General features: G+C 34.1%; 2 protein-coding genes across 15 annotated transcripts; both read right to left on the bottom strand.

The window, feature by feature from the left end:
- Nucleotides 1-415: 415 nt before the first annotated feature.
- spoon (A-kinase anchor protein spoonbill) lies at nucleotides 416-8,546 on the bottom strand. Of its 14 annotated transcripts, none has more exons than XM_089730349.1 (9): nucleotides 8,345-8,536; nucleotides 7,708-7,950; nucleotides 5,809-6,659; nucleotides 5,492-5,732; nucleotides 5,249-5,388; nucleotides 4,890-5,067; nucleotides 2,889-3,107; nucleotides 2,437-2,567; nucleotides 416-2,143 (listed from the first exon to the last, which is right to left on the bottom strand). In XM_089730349.1, exons 3-9 carry the CDS (start codon nucleotides 6,631-6,633, stop codon nucleotides 2,072-2,074), a joined length of 1,806 nt encoding a protein of 601 aa, XP_089586475.1. In that variant the 5' UTR covers nucleotides 6,634-6,659; nucleotides 7,708-7,950; nucleotides 8,345-8,536; the 3' UTR covers nucleotides 416-2,071. The 14 variants fall into 14 exon arrangements, with proteins under 14 accessions (XP_089586475.1, XP_089586479.1, XP_089586481.1 ...); XM_089730353.1 differs by having other exon boundaries at nucleotides 4,890-5,061; XM_089730355.1 differs by having other exon boundaries at nucleotides 5,809-6,372; nucleotides 8,345-8,514.
- Nucleotides 8,547-11,918: 3,372 nt separating this feature from the next.
- On the bottom strand, nucleotides 11,919-14,177 carry eIF1A (eukaryotic translation initiation factor 1A). Its single transcript, XM_089730348.1, has one exon. It carries the CDS (start codon nucleotides 12,658-12,660, stop codon nucleotides 12,223-12,225), a length of 438 nt encoding a protein of 145 aa, XP_089586474.1. The 5' UTR covers nucleotides 12,661-14,177; the 3' UTR covers nucleotides 11,919-12,222.
- Between the last annotated feature and the right edge of the window lie 6,930 nt (nucleotides 14,178-21,107).

The following is a 21,107-nucleotide window of genomic DNA, read 5'->3' as shown; positions in this document are numbered from 1 at the left end:
CGTACCTACGCTGACCATATTTTATGATGTTGGTGTTGACATAACACCCAAACAAGGACCCGGCCAGCTTATATATAGTAAATTGAAGTTTTAGGCTTTATTGTTGCGAGTTCACGGTCTCCCTGGTTTTAAATGCATATGGAGATCCATAGAGATATCGGGCGGTATTCCCAGAGCCATTCTATTTCGATTATTTCATTCTTGAGCAGGAACGTAATTGCCTCGATTCATAAATATACATGGTTAAACGAACTCATGTCTTAGGACAGCCTTTACGGTTTTATCGAAATAGATAAGAGAGCACGGCTCGACCAGGAAGGGTGGAAATTACTAACTTCGAGGCATTTGTTATCGAATGTTTTTTCTAAGGAATAAAACCACAAGAATGGAATTTTATGAATAAAATTTCCATACATTTTTAAAACGATAATTTATTGATTTAACCGCAAATATATTAGTTTATGTACAAGTTAGGGACGTCAACAAAATGCAAACAGACAGCCTGTATTGTATCCATACATCAACTTGAGAGTCGATTAAAATTTAATACAGTTCGGCTGACTTATTTATACTATGATAATCAAACAGCTAAAAACTGCACACTTCAAAATTATGGAAGTTTTTTTTTTAATACTAAATTTACCAGATAAGCCAAGTACACTACACATAACGCAATACAAGCGAATCAATAAAACAAACTAACTCTCAACACATTAAATACTGCAATAAACCGTAAAGAACATTCAAGTATCAAATTTTCCTATGACTACTCAATTTCTACTATGTACATGAATTTATACTAATTCCTAACACGAATTCAGGATTTTATTAACGCTCATTATAAAATCGTTATGAACATTCGTATGCCAAAAGATACTTGTAGCGTAATTAAAAAGTGCCATCTTAAAGAAAACAAATTATAAGACATCGACTGATGTTGAGTTTGATATTTTAAATTTGGTTCAACATTACAAAAAAGGTCAACCGTTAGGTATGTTTAAAATTGTCAAATTAAGTACATACTGTGTACATTTTACATGAGTGCAAAAAAATGTCTGATTAAAACAAATTCGATGTAACGGCTTCATTCATACAATTACATCAACGAGCACGCAATTAAGTTTATAACAATTTACACATACTTTAAAAATTGTAACAACTGTACATAACTATACAATTTCAGTCTTTACTCATTGTAAACAATTACTTGAAATTTTTTTCAGTTAACCCTTTTAAGACTTTTCCAGAAGATTTATAGAAAGTTAAAAGTAACATAATTGTGACAAAACAATAAAAGCTCTCGTATGAATGACGGATGCAGTAAAATTGCAAGTATGTAGAAAAAAATGCACAGAGTTAAACAGTGAGAACGAAAGGCACATTTTTAAGGCATAACAACCAGTTTAAGTATCCGAAATCAGAAACATTTTATTCAGACTGTTTAAACCCTATTTAAGGGAATTGTGGAAAATGATGGCCATGAGACATAATATTATTACGTTATAATGAGCATCCTGAATTTATTCAAAAGCTCTAACTTATCGCCTCAGTAAAACCGCCCTTATAGGGGGCAAATGCACTATTATAATTCTAAAATAAACTACAAAATCCTCACTCATTTATCGTTTAAAATTTCGAGTTCCAATTATGGGAGGGGGGAGCTTTTGTAAAGATAAAATGACGTAGCAAACATTAGTAACAACCTTAAATCGATCCACTAATGTGTAAACTGATGTACCATTTTGAAGTAGGTAACGCTGAAGCATTCTTGTAGAAACTAATAATAGAGTATCAAATGCTAACAAAATTTAAAAACAACAAAACTATTTTAAAATTTAAATATTGTTTTTCAAGAAACAAATTATATGTTTCATGAAATTAAGAGTACTTGATCAAACTCACAAAGAGTTTTAATTTATCATAACAATATATTCTTGTTCTGTTTTTCACAATGTACAAATGTTAAACATATGTAATTTCGTAAAATTATAGTCAGTTTTACAATAAAAATAAAAATAATAATAATAATAGTGGTTCGCAGCTCGGCGTTGTATCGAGCTGACGTATGCGCTCAGGAATCTGGTGGAACATCCCACTCCGCCAGTCCGCGTTCTACTAGCTCTCTATTCAGGAATATGACTTGCTGAAATAATTAATGAAATTTTACAATACGTAATCTATGGATTATGACATTATATTATGCTGGAAAAGATACAAAAGTTTTTTTTAGTGTGGCATGTTATAATTAGAATAACATAATTACAAAAGTAAACTTAAAATTGGATCAGAAATGCAAGAAATTATAACATTGTTGCAATTTAATCTAGTTTTTTTATACGATTTTGTAATGTTTACATGGCCAACAAAAATAGACAAATAATTAAATATTTTATTATTGTGCCAAATCTCAACTATCCAATAAACCAGATAACTCACTTGAGGATGTAATGTGAGGTATAGATGTACAAGAGGCAGGCCAGTCTCGTCGTAGCCTGCGACCTGCGCGTGTAGGAGCTGCCCCGCGGTCAAACCGGCCATTATACGTAAAGCCTCTCCGCTCCACTCTACTGAATACAGGAAGAAAATCTCCGTTAATTCAATCATTTCCACGACATTAAATATAATATTTAAAACTGAAATATACTAACAAGCAATGACCATCACCGTTAGATGGGTAAACCTAATCAGGAATTACATATATACTACCAAAGGTGAAAATTGATACTTTTAATATTTCAGTTTTTAGTAAAAATTACAAAGCAAAGGTGAAGAAAATGAACAAATTATGATCAACATGACACATAAACTAGTTTAAATGAAATGTGATGGAAAAAAGAAATCTGCAGAGATATTGTAAGTGATTTGAAAGCAAGTATATAGAATTTAACCATTGTTAGCTGGTTTCACAAATGCTAAGAGAGCCTCCGTCGCCTGGAAAGGCAGTGTCATAAAATCGGAGCGGATCTGTTTGAGCTGATCGTTGTCAACAGTGAGATATCCACCAAAGTCCACTAGTTTCACGACAGATGTATCATTCTCTTCAGAGGTAGATATCACTTGGGCGCGATACCAATTATTTTCAGTAGGCGCAGCACAGATAGCTCCCTCTGTAAATATAAACCATTCAAATATTGTATTAAAAGTTGTTAGTATCAAAACATGTTAGTATCGGAATTAAATTTCTAGAGTAACACTGGTTTTAATTTTTTCTTGCAGCTCTTAAGGGCATTATATTATTTGTACCTATCTAATAAATCACATTGACTTAGAAATTACAGAATAACTTATTTTTAAAATTATTTCAAAATTTGTGTATTTCAAAATGTGTTTCTGTAACAGAACAAACTTGGGTGGTTAAATTCATATGAAAATGATAAATTAATTAAAAATTACGCTTAGATCGAAACAGTGTGGACTCTGCATTATATAATGCCATGAACTTTATATTAATACCTAAAAATTACGTGAGACAGTATTAAGCTCAAATCCTATTTTCGTTGATACATTTAAACATGTTTTTTCAGATCGTTCTACCTGATTATTAGAGACATGTATTATATACATTATTTACTGACACAAAAAATATTTGATTAACCGACCCGCCGATTTTCCGGTCATATTTTATTTTTGCTGAGTGATTAATTCCCAATAATCATGTTCTCCAATTAGTTATTAAATTTTAATGTATATTGTAATCGCCTTATTTTGCCTATCCTTCTGCTAGAATCTTGGAAGGGTGAGACTAGCTTCACCGAATGTATAAATCCCCCTACAGTGCATTGAAAATAGCGAAAAGCCCGGTTATCGTTCTCGCCGAACTTGTCGCTCGCAACGAAGGGCTTAGCGAGTAAATTAACCCACAGACAGCCCACTGAGTTTCTCGCCGGATCTTCTCAGTGGGTCGCGTTTCCGGATGGTGGTAGATTCAGTGAAGCACTGCTCTTGCTAGTGCCAGTGATAGCAACACTTCCGGTTTGAGACCCGTGAGCCTACCTACACGTCAAGGCGAAACTGAAATAGCCTCTCAAGGCTATTAACATGGGTAGGAAAAAAAAGGAAAAAAAAGAGAGAAAAAAGGTGCGGCCCCAGGAAAGTATACCGTGGACACACGGTATCCATCACGGCGTTCAACGTGTTGACAAGTGTTTTGTCTAAATTTTATTACAGCATATGGTCCAGACTAAAATCAATCCTTCCATCTCAAAAACATTAAAACTAATATTAATTTCAAAATGCGTTCAAGAACAATTCTTATACTGCTATCGAAATACAATCAATATCAATCAATCAGTAACAATATGTGACAATTCTTGAAATTATTTAAATTTATCTGATAATGTATATTCATTTTAGCACGATTCTCTCCCTGTTACGCAAAACGTTTACATTTTGTAAGACTTTAGTTATTTTAAAAGAGAAAAAAAAAACGTTAGTAGTTCTTGCATTCGAATTTAGGCGAAAAAGAAACGATCGCATTTATTTTGAAAACGACAGTCTATGACTAAGATAAATGTTACAGTCTTCTCTTGTTTAAAGTTATTTTAGTGTTGAAATAGTTTCAATGGTTCAATAAATAAACAAAAACGGGGAGTTAATTAAAAAATAATAACAGAATCTTGAAAATTGACCTTGTGTTGAAATACAAAAAAAAAAACGAATTGCCTTGGTAATCTTGAATATCACATTTTAAATTGCTGCATTATATTAACTGATGGCCGAATAATCGAATAAATTAACAACATACCATTTCGAAAGTAATTGCGAAACTTTAAAGCGACATTTAATATCACACGCAAGTTGTTGGAGCAAGGCTGTTGTTTCTGCTCGTATTATTGCAATGTAGGTGGTTATTAACGTAAGAGCAACCGGTTTTGAAAAGTGACAGTTACCTTTCACGGGGCGCGGCAACGACGGCACATCCGGGTTCTGGTATGTGGCGGCCATTAGCCGGTGAAGCACGTGCAGCGACGGAAACGTGGGGTGCAGGGGCTGCTGGAGGAAGAAGTGCCCCGCACTCACCAGACACGTCAATATCGTGTCGTTATTCACTGATTCGACCAACTGTAACTGAAATAATTAGCAATCAACATTCGAAAATATCCATCGTAATGCGGTTGGTAAACACGTTGTTGACCAATCATTTTAGTGTGATAGATAAGAAAACGGTTATCAGTTCACTGTAACAGTAGCGATTGCCTCATATTTATGTGATACAACAATGGAGCAACGAAAACTTTACATGACTTACTTGTAAAAACTCGGGGATGAGAGGTGTGAGTTTTTGGTAGAGTTCAGCACTGATTTCTTGCAGTGAGAAGTTTGGGAATTTTTTTTCAGGAAATTTTTCTTTTATCATATCTAAAGCTGCTTCTATTTCACTTTGTGTTCCTGAAATAATAAATTTTGTTTATTTAAGATTACAATTATACAATTCTGCTATTATTAATAAAAAATATATTTAGAACAAACAAAAGCAAGAAACGGTTAGTACCTTCAACTGCACATATTTTCTGTTTGGAAGATTCAGGATGCCTTCTGACGTAAACACTTGCACCAGTTTTGGCTTTAATTTGAGTCACAAATGAACCATGTTTTCCTATTAAAAGACCTACAAGATTTTGAGATAAAACAAATTGGTGTATCCTAAGGTCTGTTTCTGTTGGAACTATATTTAAACTGGTAGGAGGAGGGCTAGCAGCCTCAGAACAGCCTTTACCACTGTCACTTGAACCCTGAAAAATAAACTTAATTAGTATACTTAAAATGAATATGTATATAAGTAAATGAATTCACCAATTTGAATCTTACCTCACTGTGATTATCTGAAAAATTGCACATTGAGGGACTAGCTAATAAAGGATCAACAGGACTATGATTAGCAGAGTCCCTCTCCGAAAGGAGTCTTCTTTGTGAAGTGGAAAACCTATCATTGTTGTCACCTGTATTGCAGGGTTCATCAACAACATCAAGTGGTTGTAATCCTTCTGTACCTTCAGAGGTATTTTCTATTGTATCACCTTCAGACACAAAGGTCTCAGTCCCATTGTTTGTACTATTTTTTTTATAACATTCTGCTTCTGAATCAAGCAGATCCTTATTAGAATTTACATTACTACTAAAGCTATGATTACTGTCTATTATGTGCATTTCTGAGTTTTTAGGTGAAGATTGTTGGAGCTGAACATGTGAACACAAATTATTCTGCAACTCCTTAACTACGAAGGAGGGTTCTGTAGTACATGAGCTCACAATCAAATTTTGTTTGTCAAAGCCAGCTGACATTCTCTTCTCTTTTCCAATGGATTTTATTCTGATAATTTTTTCTATCTCCAGATCAACTTCTTCGTCAGTGAGTTCCAAAGGGGATGATCGCTGTGAATTTGTGCCGTTAGGTATGATATCAATAGGAGATGATTTAATGATAGAGTGCTCTAATTTGCTTATAGGCGAGCCTCGATTTGCCTCAGCTTGTGCGTTCAAAACCTCAGCAAGTTCCTCTTTCAAACTCTTTAGCCGTTCTCTTCCACCTGGGTCAGACTTTGCATATTCCCTTTTTTTCTTGAACCAAAAAATACCCAATAAGACTGCTATGGATGGTACTGACCACATGAGTAGTTGACGACAAGGTGCCATTGTAATGAGCCACTTTTAATGACAATCTATAACAAAAAAACTATATCTTCACTTGAAAGAGAAAAAGAAATGTTCATTTTGGTTTCGCTTTTATCAATCAGACCATGTTGCACAAAAGTCTTGGGGCTTTGGCTCCTATTGAATAATGGTAATTGTAATTAATTGCATGGTATTTTTCTTATGAGTTTAGGAATTCAGAAGATAATGGTAAGCTTTTAACTTCACAACAGAGATCACCACCAACTTCAAGTATAAGGTCAAAATCACCAGTGTTTAGAGAAACGGCTATTCTACAACCATTGGTTTCGTTGTGGGAAGAGAACATCCCTTATTTTTAAATAATATTCTCAAGATTGTGAATTTATCACTTTGATCTAAGCCAATTGTCCGATGAATTACCTAATCTTTTCCACCACACTGCAAAATTACAATCATGTGCTACTGCAAGAAATTAATATCTTTGATTTTCGATAAAAATGATGTTTCAATTAAATATCATTTACATTGTCAAATTTGGAATACTTAGCACTTACTTATACAATGTGTACTTTGTGTACTTACATATAGTACACATTGAGATAGAATTCATAATTTAAACCAAAACTTTGTGCAGTATAGTTGTTCAAGTGTTTATTGCACTTAGATTTTTAATTATTATTTATGTAATACAAAAAAGGTCTTATCTTAGTAGACATAAAATATTACAAAAAAAACCATTGTTAACTTCATCTTAGTCACATTCAAAGGCTAGTTATATACTTCACAAGTCTAGGCTGAAGCACAATTATAAGATTCATAAATATTGAATTTAACAGAAACTGAGCTACAAGCCTTTTACTCATTTTTCAATAAAAATTTGTCCACATAATAATACCTACTCAACTGAGAATTTTTTATTAATCATTGCACTGCAAAGTAGGTGATCTCTAAAACCAAAAACAACCAAAGAATAGAATAAGCACTCGTAATATGATTAAAATCTTTTGTTACTGTTTTATCATATGATCTCTTGAAACATGTTAAGTCTTTAACTGGGTAATTTTGATAAATTTGATACACAGACAACATACTTACTTGTAAATACTCCATTCTCTGATTAATACTATAATATTCACGTGGAAATCTTATCTCTGTTGACGAATCTAGGTTGGTTTTTGGCAAATGTAAATAGGTTACAGCTATCCGCGTGTTTATTTACAGTATTTTAACACATGCGGATTTAATCGATAGGAATATAAACATTACATTAACGAAGATAGTGAGTTTTTTTATTTTATTGAAGGTAAATTAATCTTATACCAGCATGGCACCCGGAACCTCAAAACAAATAAACTACAATACACTAACAATCCGCGTATAAATAGATCGAGACATAAAAATATCTCAGATTGGTAATGACTATGAACAAACCACGAGGTAGAGTACTGCACGCAACATTAAATTTAAGTTTTTTACCGAGGGTCACGAACGTTGTTGAAATCTTTACAAGCAACACGTAGGCAAATGTGGATTCAAAAATGAAAGGTTACGCAATTATATATACGTCAGTATATTGACAGATATAAATCATAGTTAACAATAATCAATTTAGATTGTAACTATAATATCTTACTTCAGAAGTTATTTCAACAATAAAATTAGAGCATGCGACTAGAACTCTCCATTATCAAAATTTAGATCACGCTGCCGGCTAATTACTTTATGTACTTACTTGGTAAATCAAGAGAAAAATATTTCTTTATTTCAAAGTAGGAGCGTATTTTATCAATTTGAAATTTTGCAATTAAATAGTTTTACGACTGAATTTCACTTTATTTTTTCCAACAATCCACGTGCTCACAATGTTTTCGAAGCACAACAAAATTCAACATGGCGCAATGCAGGTTGGCAACATTACAACGTCAAGCGTAGTCATAGATTAGCGTAGTGGACAGTGAATCTGTTTATATTCTCTTTGGCAAAACTTGTTTCTCTATTCTCCATCTTGTACATCTCGACAACATACTTACATGCACAGAACACTATTACTTCTAGCGAAGCTTACATGTTTGTACAACTTATTCGACTTGTACGTCTCAAATGGAACTTTTTGATGGAGCACGGCGAGAAAAGATCTTTGAATTATTTTATTTTGTTAATTTAATATTTCTTTCGGCCTAAAATAAAATAATAGGTAGTGGTTTTTACCATTTAACCATTTAGCATTGAGCCCAAGTTTACCGGTAAAATGACAAGACTGTACTAAATTAAAAGAAGTGGTTTTGCTACAAAAAATATCTAATCAAAGGGGATGTGTTATTATTATAAATTATTTTTCAATTGGTGTGATTCCACTATGGGACGTAAGAAGACCGTTTTCGAATCTAAAATGATAACATAGGTACAACCAAAAACAATTTATAAGTTTAATTAAACTTAAAGAAACCCTTAGCACATTATATTTATCAAACAAATACTTGTATTAGGTAATTGAAAAAAAAACTTCAAAATGATGAACTTAATGAAAAATATAGCGCAAAAGGCTCTCAAACTCCTATCAGGATTACATTAAGCGTTCAGAATCGATTGTATTTTATTATGTTACATATGCTCCTAAAAATAACTAATCAATTGTTGGTACACTATTTTTTGTATTGTCATGTAAGCAGCTCAGCAGCACACTTCATTCCGGAAACAGTTGCATCAATAATGCTAGGTAGCACTAATAAAAGTGTAGTTCAAAGACTTTGCTTGATAAATGTAATTCTCTTGCGGTAGGCTCAAGGTGGGTGGCGCGTCTACGTTGTAGATGTCTATGGGCTCCAGTAACCACTTAACACCAGGTGGGCTGTGAGCTCGTCCACCCATCTAAGCAATAAAATAAAAAAAAGGTAGCGGCTTAGCTGTGTTCCTGGCATAGCTGACGTCCGTGAGCGACCGTAACGGCTCACCTAAGGGGCCGCATGCTTCTTTTTTATTGCTTCTATGGGTGGACGAGCTCACAGCCCACCAGGTATTAAGTGGTTACTGGAGCCCATAGACATCTACAAACTAAATGCCGCCACCCATATTGAGATTTGAGTTTAAAGGTCTTGGTATAGTTATAACGGCTGCCCCACCCTTGAAGCCGAAACGGCAGAAATAGGCGTGGTGGTAGTGGTACCTACTCGTGCGGACTCACAAGAGGTCCTACCACCAGTAATTACGCAAATTATAATTTTGCGGGTTTGATTTTTATTACACGATTTTATTCCTTCACCATGGAAGTCAATCGTGAACATTTGTTATGCACGTATTTCATTAGAAAAATTGGTACCCGCCTGCGCCTGCGGGATTCGAACACCGTTGTATCGCAATGCACCGGACGTCTTATCCTTTAGGCCACGACGACTCCTCTGTCTACAAGGCAATAAAAAACTAGGTAAAATAAAACTCGTTTTTGATGCATTAGTGAAAGAGCTCATGCCCCACCTGGTGTTCAGTGGTTATCATATCATAAGCCCATAGAAATCAAACCATCACTAAAAACAAAAAAGGTGCATTTATATTATAGAGCTACGTAGAATATTCTCATCCTAAACGTCGCAGTGTCTCAAGACAAAGAAAATAAAGTCTTTGACTGTTGCCATGACTTATAGCATTGAAACATAGTCGCTCACAACCACAACGGCCTTATTTAAAGACTCAAGGGCACCGAAAGAGCAATGGAGAGAGCGATAGAGCAGCGATCGCGTGCCGGCAGTCGTAGCATGGGTGATCATAAGGTTGACCTACGACCTATTGAAGGTCGCGGGAATCCGCTGGATGCAGACAGCGCAAGACAGGTTGTTGTGGCAAGCCTTGGGAAAGGCCTATGTCCAGCAGTGCACTTCTGTGGACATAAATGGATTATAAAATGAACAGATAATGCTACCTAAACTTTAAACTGAGAAGTAAAATAATGTAGATCAATTTTCTCCTTATTTTAATCTCCAAAGATTTTTTTGATGATGTCATCAGTAGTTATTACTAAAAACTGTTTTACATTTTAATAAATATCATTTCTATATCGCCTTTTAACTTGATCCCACATTTAAGTTAGGGGTTTGTATGAAGTTATTGCAAAGTTATTGTTGCATACTATAAGTGTGACACTAGAATGTAAATTTAATTCAAACAGAATGAATAATACTAGATAATATGCTAGTCGCTAGACTGTGATTAGCAACAGGCAGAATGCCAGTTATAGCTCCGTATTTAGCTTCATAACATTAAAATGTGTATGTGTATTTCAAAATTGGCTGTAGAATACATTATTAAATTCTGTTTGACATTGAACTTTCTGAGCAGTGATAATGTAATGGTGGGCTAGAGTCACTTTAACATTATATGGCAAAGTCCAATGCATGTTATGTTAATTGAATGTTCGAATTTTAAACACCTGTTTAACACATGTTAAACTAAAACTTTCTCCAGATAAAATTCATAGAAATAGTTAAACATATTCAGCATGCTTTTTTTTACTATTGATAAGTTTACCTGAAAACAAGAACAAATTATAGATAAATTTGTTCAGCGGAAAACGAAGAACTAATAAAACTCATGAAAGGCTATAAAATTGCAAATAAATATTATAGCTCTTCATTACTATAATGAACCACAAAGTACATTTTACAAAAAAAACTAATTTTTGAGCACTTTTCTTTGAAGTAGCAATAAATTTATGCAAAACAACTTTACAGTAAGTTACTTTTATACTTTAGTACTCTCTACTAAAATGTAAGAGGACAGAAACAGTAAAATTTAATTAGCTTAAAGATTTAGCTATTAATTAAGATAAAGATACCTAGTGATGGCAAACTTAATTTATTGGCATTGTAGGAAGATAATCAGTCTCCTAGATATCAGGTTAGTTCGGGCACTGCCAAGCAGCTGAAACTTCTCCTTAATTCAACTGCAGTGCTCTTTTCTTATTTATCTATCCTCTTTTCCCTAAGTTCTGGTTTAAATAAGTTGATTTTCAATGCTATCTTTAATTAAAAATTTATGCCTGGATGCAATTTAACAATAATGCTGTTTAAGCCTCAATTCTTGAAATATATATTTTGTATGTTCACTTTCTTAATCACTATCCCCTCTCCTATTCCAAATTGTTGACTTGAATTGTTTTGAATATGCAGTTTGCCAGGCCATCTTAAATACATATGCATGTGCATCAGTAGAATAAAAGCATGAAATATTACAAAAAAACATTCAATAATATTCTTGTCTGATTGAATCAGGTTTTGATACATTTTATTGTATGGTTGTTAAATAAGAGATTGTACAGTGGTTGATGTTTGTTTAATTTATATACATTCCTAACATATTTAAATTTTAACTTCAGAAAATATAACAATGGCAGGAATGTTGAGAAATCAAATTTCAGAATAAATATATTTCAGGAAGTGTGAACAAATGGAGCATATTAATAATACTATAATGTTTCAACTTGTGTTTTTTTACAAATTAATTTTGAAGACTGGATAATTACAAGTAGGTATAAGTAAAAATTAAAGTCATGTTTAATAACAGAAGGAATTTTACAGAGACTTACTGCAAATATCATAAATAAAGCTAAAAATTACATATTCACACATCATCAGCTTCATCCTCTGAACTGACTTCATCTCCAAATTCAATATCTTCATCTAATCCATCCACAGAATACACTACTGTCTCATTGATGCGGACCGTCTCTGGGAATTCTCCATACGTCTTTAGATTCCTAGCTTCGTCAGGGGTATATTTCAAGATGACATCAGCTTTCGCATCTTGATAATCTCGTAGGCCTATTAATATTATGTCTCCTTGATTTATCCACACTTTTTTTCGTAGTTTCCCTCGGATGTGACACAGGCGTTTGATGCCATCAAAGCACATGGCCTCCAAGCGGCCATTACCGAGCATCTTTGTGACTTGGGCGTACTCTTGTCCGTCTTCCTTAAAGACCAACTCACGTTTTTCAGTTTCATTTTCGTTCTTTCCTCGCCTCCTATTTTTTCCTCCTTTACCTTTGTTTTTCGGCATGTTTTATATGATTTTTACTATAAACATAAACAGTTACACTACAAAAGACCCATGGATTAGCAACCTGGTTTTCTTTTCTTGACAATTTGTGTACCGTTGACAGTTTATTTTTGGTCTGTGGTTTTGGTCATAGATTATACACTTTATGGTTTTGGTTACAGATTATGCACGATTTGATTTCTGTTAGGTTTTTTATTCGAGTTCTTCGTGGCAAACACAGACTAATAAAAATACTGTGTAGCGAAATAATTATCAGTTTAGGGTCTCACTGATTTTTTTAAAATTTATTTATTTACGTCTATATTAACTTAATTATTATTATCGAGAAGTATCTTGATTGATATATATTACAAGGCTTAGTTTTTTTTTTATTCAGAATCAATTGTATTGTTAAATAACACAAGAACATAACATTTTTTTACTCGTTAAAAAATCACAATTAAATGACTCATTGTGGTTCTAAAACGTAAAAAACTCAGTGAGGCTGCAATTGAGTGCTAGGTGGCGCATACTAAGGTTTTTTTAAAATAAAATCATGTCTATAGAGTATATATTATATACACTAAGTTTATTCTTCCATATTAAATCAATTTCTACTAAATGTCCCTGCAATATATTTCTTGAACTTATAAATAATTATCATTTCAACAAAAACAGATTTTGTGTGCATTACATTTACATTTTTTGAACTACGTAATGAATTTAGGAATTACTAATTTTATTATAAAATATAAGGTGGCCTGAGGTGATGGTTTGCTTATTAGATATAAAATAATGAATAATTGAGAATTTAATTGTTTTTATGATCGAACGAATCGTCATAGTCATCGAACGAATCGATAATTGATCAAAAATAATTAATCTGAGCGATAAAGATATCTAGTAAGGGGGGGCAACTCAAGGGTGATCATTTGTTTAATTAATTATAAGTAAATAAAAGACGAACAAACAATTAAAAGTAAAAAAATCCAAAAATCAAAAAAAAGGGGGCCAAATTTAGTGAGCCCAGTTTAGGGATTAGCCTTGATTATGACAATGTGAAAAACACAATGGAGGATTTAAGTCATTTGAACTCTTAAAGTTTCAGGGTCCATCTAGGGAGCTTTGCACAAAACGCACTGGACTAATGGAATGAGCTGCCGAAATTATAATTAGGACATTAACTTTTTCGACTTTAATTTCAGTGAGTTCAGGTATAGATTATACAGTATATACTTACTTTTCAGTAACCTGAAAACGGTTCCTTACTACATATTAATAAACTGAAAGCTGCAATATGTAACGCTTTTATACAACAAATTATGTAAATTTCAAACATAAAAGTGGCGTTTAAATATTTCAGTGGTCATGTGGTTTTAGATATTTTGTGTTTTATATTTTCACCTTAGATATTTTGAGTGATATTATATTACGACAGATGACATGAGACTAGTTCCAATAAATGAATATATTGTTTTTTCGTTCAAATATAATAATAATTGACTATATCTTGAGGGATTTAATTATCAAATAGTTAGTTCTTGTTTTTAATTGTCACACGCTGAAGTCGTGGCGTAAAGGATAAGACGTCCGGTGCACTTGTGTCGAGCGATGCACCGGTGTGCGAACCCAGGCGGGTACCAATTTTTTTAATGAAATACGTACTCGACAAATGTTCACAATTAACTTCCACGCTGAAGGAATAACATCGTGTAATAAGAATCAAACCCGCAACATTATAATTTGCGTAATTACTGGTGGTAGGACCTCTTGTGAGTCCGCACGGGTAGGTACCACTACCCTGCCTACTTCTGCCGTGAAGCAGTAATGCGTTTCGGTTTGAAGGGTGGGGCAGTCGTTGTAACTATACTCGAGACCTTAGAATCTCAAGGTGGGTGGCGCATCTACGTTGTAGATGTCTATGGGCTCCAGTAACCACTTAACACCAGGTGGACTGTGAGCTCGTCCTTCCATATAAGCAATAAAAAAAACCATGCCTCTCTCTCTCTTCCCAGCTATTTATCCCACATGGTGGTGGGGTCAGCTTTCCTGACTTTACTCCTCCACTTCGCTCTGTCTTCGACATCCTCGTCAGCAACATTGCATTCTCTCTTGTCCTTCAGCACTACGTCCCTCCACCTTGTCTTGGGTCTGCCTCTAGGTCTCCGACCGGGGAGGTCGAGCAGTAGCGCCAAATTTTCGACGTAGTCAGGTGGCTTCCTTTTCACGTGACCATACCATCTCAGCCTACTCTCCTGCATCTTGTCGGCGATGTCCCGTACACCTAGACTTCCACGCACGTACTCGTTGCGGATTTTATCGAGCCTAGTCACGCCGCACATCCACCTCAGCATTTTCATTTCAGCAACTTGAATGGTATGTACGTTCCTTTTGGTTGCCGCCCATGTTTCGCTGCCATACATAAGAACAGAATAAAAAAAACCATGCCATTTAGTAAAATTTCTTCTTGTTATGTTAATTACAATGACATATTGAGTTAGTGTATAAATATTTATTTAACATGTGTTCAAGTTAGTCGTATTAAATTATTTTTACCCTAGATTTTTATAATCATGTAACCCATTATCCGGGGTACTGGGCAACGCGAATACATTCGTACTTTTTAAAATTTTAATTGCATTTGATAATTGTTTAAATATTAATAGTAACTGATGTTCGTATTTGTAAGAGCAATAAATAAAGACTGGTTTGTGATAATTATTTTGTTTTTGTATTGTATACCTTTTCTGTTATAACCTTAAGTACCTTAAGGTATCCACTTTTCCCGACCTTCCCCTAATGCTGTTCAATTTTGAACTGTATAAAAGTATATTTAGTAAAGATAAATTGTGTGGAAATGTTCTAGGTTTTAGTTTTTGTAAGATAAAAAAAATAATTAAGTGTATTTTTAGCGGTAGTAGGTAAAGTGTTGGATTTTAGTAAGGCAAACGTGCAGCCAGGCTGACGTGGCTAGGGAGGCATGGGCGGTCACAGGGGTGAGGCCAGACGGCGAATGAACTGCAGAAAGGGTTAATGTTCGCTTCCCCTGCAGTGTTGGCTGCACATCGCCCGCCCACGCTTATATTGGGCACCTCGACAAGCATATATTGTTAAAGAATTAAAAATTTAAATCTTAGCAACTACGTTCTTCTTCGCGATCAGTTTTCGATTCGCTGGATAGAATGAACGATTCAAAATAAAACATACTTAAAATACTATAGGCTATAACCAACGCAATACCTACATATATTGAGTTTGAAAAATTATAAATAAACCATTTGCAAATAACTAACAAACAATTTATTATTTCAACGGGTTAAGCGGATGCCACGACTTCTTTACGGCACCCGAATGGTCCTCGCCATATGCCTTTAAATTTATTTAACACAATGCATATTCGATGAATTAATAATGTGATTGTGACGTTACCATTGAGTGCATTGCTTTTTCCTTTTTTTTTTGTATGTTTTTTTAGTAATTGATCGATTTTGCGATGTCATTGTTGCCATTCTCGAGCTTATAAAATCTTCAACTATTCAAATAAGGAAAGCCATCTTAAATGGGGGACAAGTCGAAAAAATGTGCAGCTGTAATCAGCAAGTTACAGCTCATAAGGCCCATCATACTAATGCAAGCGTTGCAAGTGGTAGAATATTTATGCAGCAGTTGTAAACGGAGTAAAGGGTGCTGAGTGTTTTTGGTGAGTTCATTTATTACAAACAACAATTTCTCTAAAAAAATCATATTTTTTCAAAATTTTTTTCGATTTACTAATAAAAAAATAATTAGGCGAATGAAAGTAATTTGTAATTATATTCCTTAACGATGTCTGTTTATATTACATACTTTGAAAAGTGCGCCTTAACAAAGCGGAAGTTTTCCTTTCTTTTTTCAATTCACTATGTTAGTCTGACAGCTTTTAGCGCTATCCTTTAAATTACACCACATGCTACACCCATTAAGGTGCCAAATATAAAACACAACCAATTTTGATGGTATTTCAACGAACACTTTTTATACACAGAAAGCGTGCTCCTTGACTCTACCCTGCATATTTCAATACATCCATACTTAAAATCCTCTTAAAATTGTATGAAAAGTGATAGAAAGCAGAAGTGAACTTTATTTATCTGAAAATGGCATTTATCAAACAAAAATAAGTTTCGATTTAAATTTCTGTATGAAAACATAGACCGATTTAAGAAAGTGGAGCCTCTGCTTCAATAAATTTTGCCTGTGACTGTTAGACTTTTCATCCTTTATGCAATGTTACATTAAGTTCTAAAAGTGTTCAAATCATTACTACTTTGATACTCTGTGTTAAAATATGGAGGGTAGAATTAAGGAGGACCATCTTGTATAGGGGACAAGTTGAAAAAGTGTTCACCTGCAAGTTATTTTGGGAGTACACCGAAATAGTGCCAGTGTAGGAAACAAATGGTATGAATATATCAGTTTTAAACAGAGTCAATTGTTCTGGGCTGAAAATTTAATATTTTTCGTATCTTGTCTAGTTAAAAAATATGCAGTGTATAAAATCAATTTAAAATAAATAAAAATTACGTAGAAAGTCTTTATTTCCTTCTTATTTTAATATCTTACATATTCTAATAGTTTATGACGCTATTTTTTAAATCTTTTCACTTGTTACTATGGCGACACCTTAGTCGGCTCTCCTTCAACGGACACTTTTAAAAAAACTGAGATCTTTACTTTTACCCTCCATAGAGGCTTTGAGGGAGAGGGTTTTGAGATTATCAAAATGATGATCAAAACTGACATTTGCGTCGTACTAGGCTGCACTAAAAGTATCGGGAAATAAAAAGCAGGAAGGCTGGAAAACATTTTGTACTTCTTTATCTCCTTCTACGTGCCCTACAGAAGTTTGGCGCAGTATTAAACGATTTCGGTCTGCTTTCAAAGAATCCTTATCATCATCTTCACTTCCCCCTTCTTTAACAAATGCCTTTTTAGACAGATTAGCTCCTCCATCAGTTGCTGAATCGATCTACTTTCCTTTAGAATCATCTTTGACAGATGACTCTTCCTCTTTAAACTCTCCTTTTTCACTACATGAATTAAAAGGTGTGCTTTCACATGTTAAAGATTCATCTCCAGGTCAGGATGGTATTATGTACTCATTTTTATCTCATCTTGGTAATAGTGCTTTAATGTATTTTTTAAATTTAATAAATTCAGTCATGGTCACAGGTAATATTCCTGAAACATGGAAGTCTCAAGAAGTTATAGCGATTAAAAAACCTAACAAACCTACCAATGATGTTGCCTCATATAGGCCTATTGCGCTGTCCTCTGTTCTAACTAAGGTTGCTGAACATCTTGTGAAGAATCGTTTGGAATGGTTTATTGAAAACAATAATTTCATAGCTAATAGTCAATACGGTTTCCGGAAGTCAAAATCTACAATAGACAATTTAGCTATATTAACCACAGATATTCGCTTAGCTTTTTCGCGCGATGAAGATATTGTAGCTGCCTTTTTGGACATCGCTGCCGCTTATGATAATGTGAACATTTCTATTTTACAACGCAAATTATTAGAGCTACAGGTTCCTACATTATTAATACATTTTATCATCAATTTACTATCCTGCAGATACATATCATTAATCGTTCAGAAAGACGGTAATATTACTGAGTTAAAGCGTACAGTTTTTAAAGGCCTTCCCCAAGGTTCAGTACTTAGCCCACTTTTATATAACATTTATACATATGATTTAGAATCATCTTTATATTCCCACATAAATGTGCTACAATATGCAGATGATCTGCTTTTTTATTCCGTAAATAAATCTATAGATATCGCTTGCAATTTCATGTCTAATTCACTTAATAGTTTAAATGTGTGGTTAGTTAAAAATTACTTAAATTTATCCGTATCCAAAAGTTCAATAGTCGTATTTTCTAAAAAACGTACAACTCCTGTCATAAATGTGACCTTCAATGGTCAATCTTTGCCATATCAAACAAAAATTAAATTTTTAGGAGTTATATTAGATTCAAAATTGTCTGGACTTGCCCATTATGAACATATTGATATGAAATGTGCACAGCTACTTAATATCATGAAATGCCTCTCAGGTGTATGGTGGGGTGCTCATCCGTTTTCTATGAAACTTGTGTATAACGCTCTTGTAAGATCTGTTCTAGATTATGGCACATTTCTATTAGATGGTGGAAGTGTCTTGGGGAGTAAAAAACTTGATGTCATTCAGTCAAAAGCTTTGAGAATTGTGACAGGAGTGATGAAATCTTGCCAACCAATGCATTACAAGTAGAATGCTGCGATCCTCCTTTAAAATTAAGAAGGCAATTTCTAAGCGATCGATACTTGTTCAAATCTATGCAGTTTTCTGACCATACTCTTCATGGAAAACTGCATGAATTGAACAATATTATTCAGACATCCCGTTATTGGCGTCACAAATCATTACCATGTCTAATAAAAAGCTTTCGTAAATTTTTAACAATACACAGCCACATTCATCGATCTCCATCATTATCCATATTTATGACACAATTCAATTCTTTAATTCTAGCTCCGAAAATATGATATGATATAGGTGTCGGTAAACAAGATATTCTGGAGACAAATATTCGTTTCATGAGTAGCGTTGAGGAACAAAATTGGAGTGGATGGGATTATATTTTTACAGATGCCTCTAAAATCTCTATTGATGATTGTGTTGGAGTCGGTCTAGTTCATTGGCAACATAAAATAATACAAAAGATTAAACTTCCTCCTGAATCCTCTGTTTTTACTGGAGAGTGTTTTGCTCTTTTAAAAGCTGTAGAACTAGTTATTTTATTAAAATCTAAAAGAACAATCATATTTTCAGACTCAAAAAGTGCACTACGAACTATTGAAAAGTTTCCATTCCAAATGAAACCTTGTTATCCTATTATTTGCGAAATACGTAATAAGCTTTTGATATGTTCTCAAAGAAATCACACCATTATCTTTGCATGGATTCCAAGTCACTGTGGGGTTAAAGGGAACGAGAAAGCCGATCAGCTTGCCAAAGAAGCTATAAAGGATGGAGACATAGTCCCATACATTAATTATTGTCATGATTTGACTGCTCTTCCCAAAACCTATCTTTGGGAGTCATGGAATGATGTTTGGTTGAGAAGCAGCAAGTTCAAAGGCAAACTTTATGCTGAAATTCAACCCACGATCTCCAGTAAACCATGGTTCTTTAAAGCTAAAAGTTCTAAAATTGTCACTTCTATCATTTCCAGAATGCGTTTAGGACATGTATGTACACCTCATCATTTAGCAAGGCTTCGTATTGTTGATAGCAATATTTGTGAGTGTGGAGAAGATATTGGTGATCTCGACCATATTTTCTTTTCTTGTTCCCAATATGACCGCACCTCCTTTATGAATTCCTTACAATTACTACAGGTTCCGTTTCCGACTAAAATCTCCTGCCTTTTGCTTTATCCTTTATTGTATTATAATGTATTATCCTCTTTCATAATCAATAATAATATTAAGATTTAATATATTTAATTTATTTTTATTAATTTATTTCCATATCTTGTTTTTAACTAGCTTATCCTTTTGTTTCCTTTTGATGACTTTGTCGCGTGTATTTTCCCTACCTTTCACTTGAAACTGGCATAAAGTTAAAACTATTGCCATAAAGGAAAAAAAAAAGTATCGGGAATGGAATATTTCCACTTCCTGTCATATTATAATCTTTTTAATTGAAAACTCTTTGGTTTTAAAAATCGAATACCATTTATTTATTTAAAAAAAGATTCTCGATCTTGTCACGAGGTTTTGTCAAACTAGTTTAGTCTTTGAGAAAATGGAATTGACTCGAGAAAATTTAAGAGCGATTATTTATTATGATTTTCGAAGTGGTTTAACACAAAAACAGTGTGTTGACCGGATGATTTCTGCATTTGGTGATGAAGCCCCATCCAAAACCACAATTTATCGCTGGTTTGCTGAGTTTCAACGCGGACGTGTCAAGCTCAGTGATGATCCCCGTCAAGGTCGTCCAAAAACTGCAGTCACCCAAGAAAACGTTGATGCTGTGCGTAAGCTGATTGAGGAAGATCGACATATGACATACCGCGAAATTCAGGCAACTTTACACATTGGCATGAGTCAAATACAAATAATCTTGCATGAACAATTAGGTGTAAAAAAGTTATTTTCCCGATGGATACCGCATTCGCTCTGTGAAGAGCAAAAAGCGGCTCGCGTTACTTGGTGCGTCAGAACTCTCGAAAGATTCCACGCAGGATCCTCAAATGCTGTATACAACATTGTATCAGGTGACGAATCCTGGATATACGCGTACGAACCCGAAACAAAAAACCAGTCACGAGTTTGAGTGTTCGAAAATGAGTTAAAGCCAACAAAAATTGTTCGTTCACGGAGTGTTGCAAAAAAAATGGTGGCCACGTTTGTCTCCAAAACCGGCCATGTT

The sequence above is a fragment of the Bombyx mandarina genome, chromosome 10, assembly GCF_030267445.1.
Source record: "Bombyx mandarina strain Sakado chromosome 10, ASM3026744v2".
Lineage (NCBI taxonomy): Eukaryota > Metazoa > Arthropoda > Insecta > Lepidoptera > Bombycidae > Bombyx > Bombyx mandarina.
The sequence above is the reverse complement of the archived record's forward strand: the minus strand, read 5'-3'. Positions and strand labels throughout refer to the sequence as shown.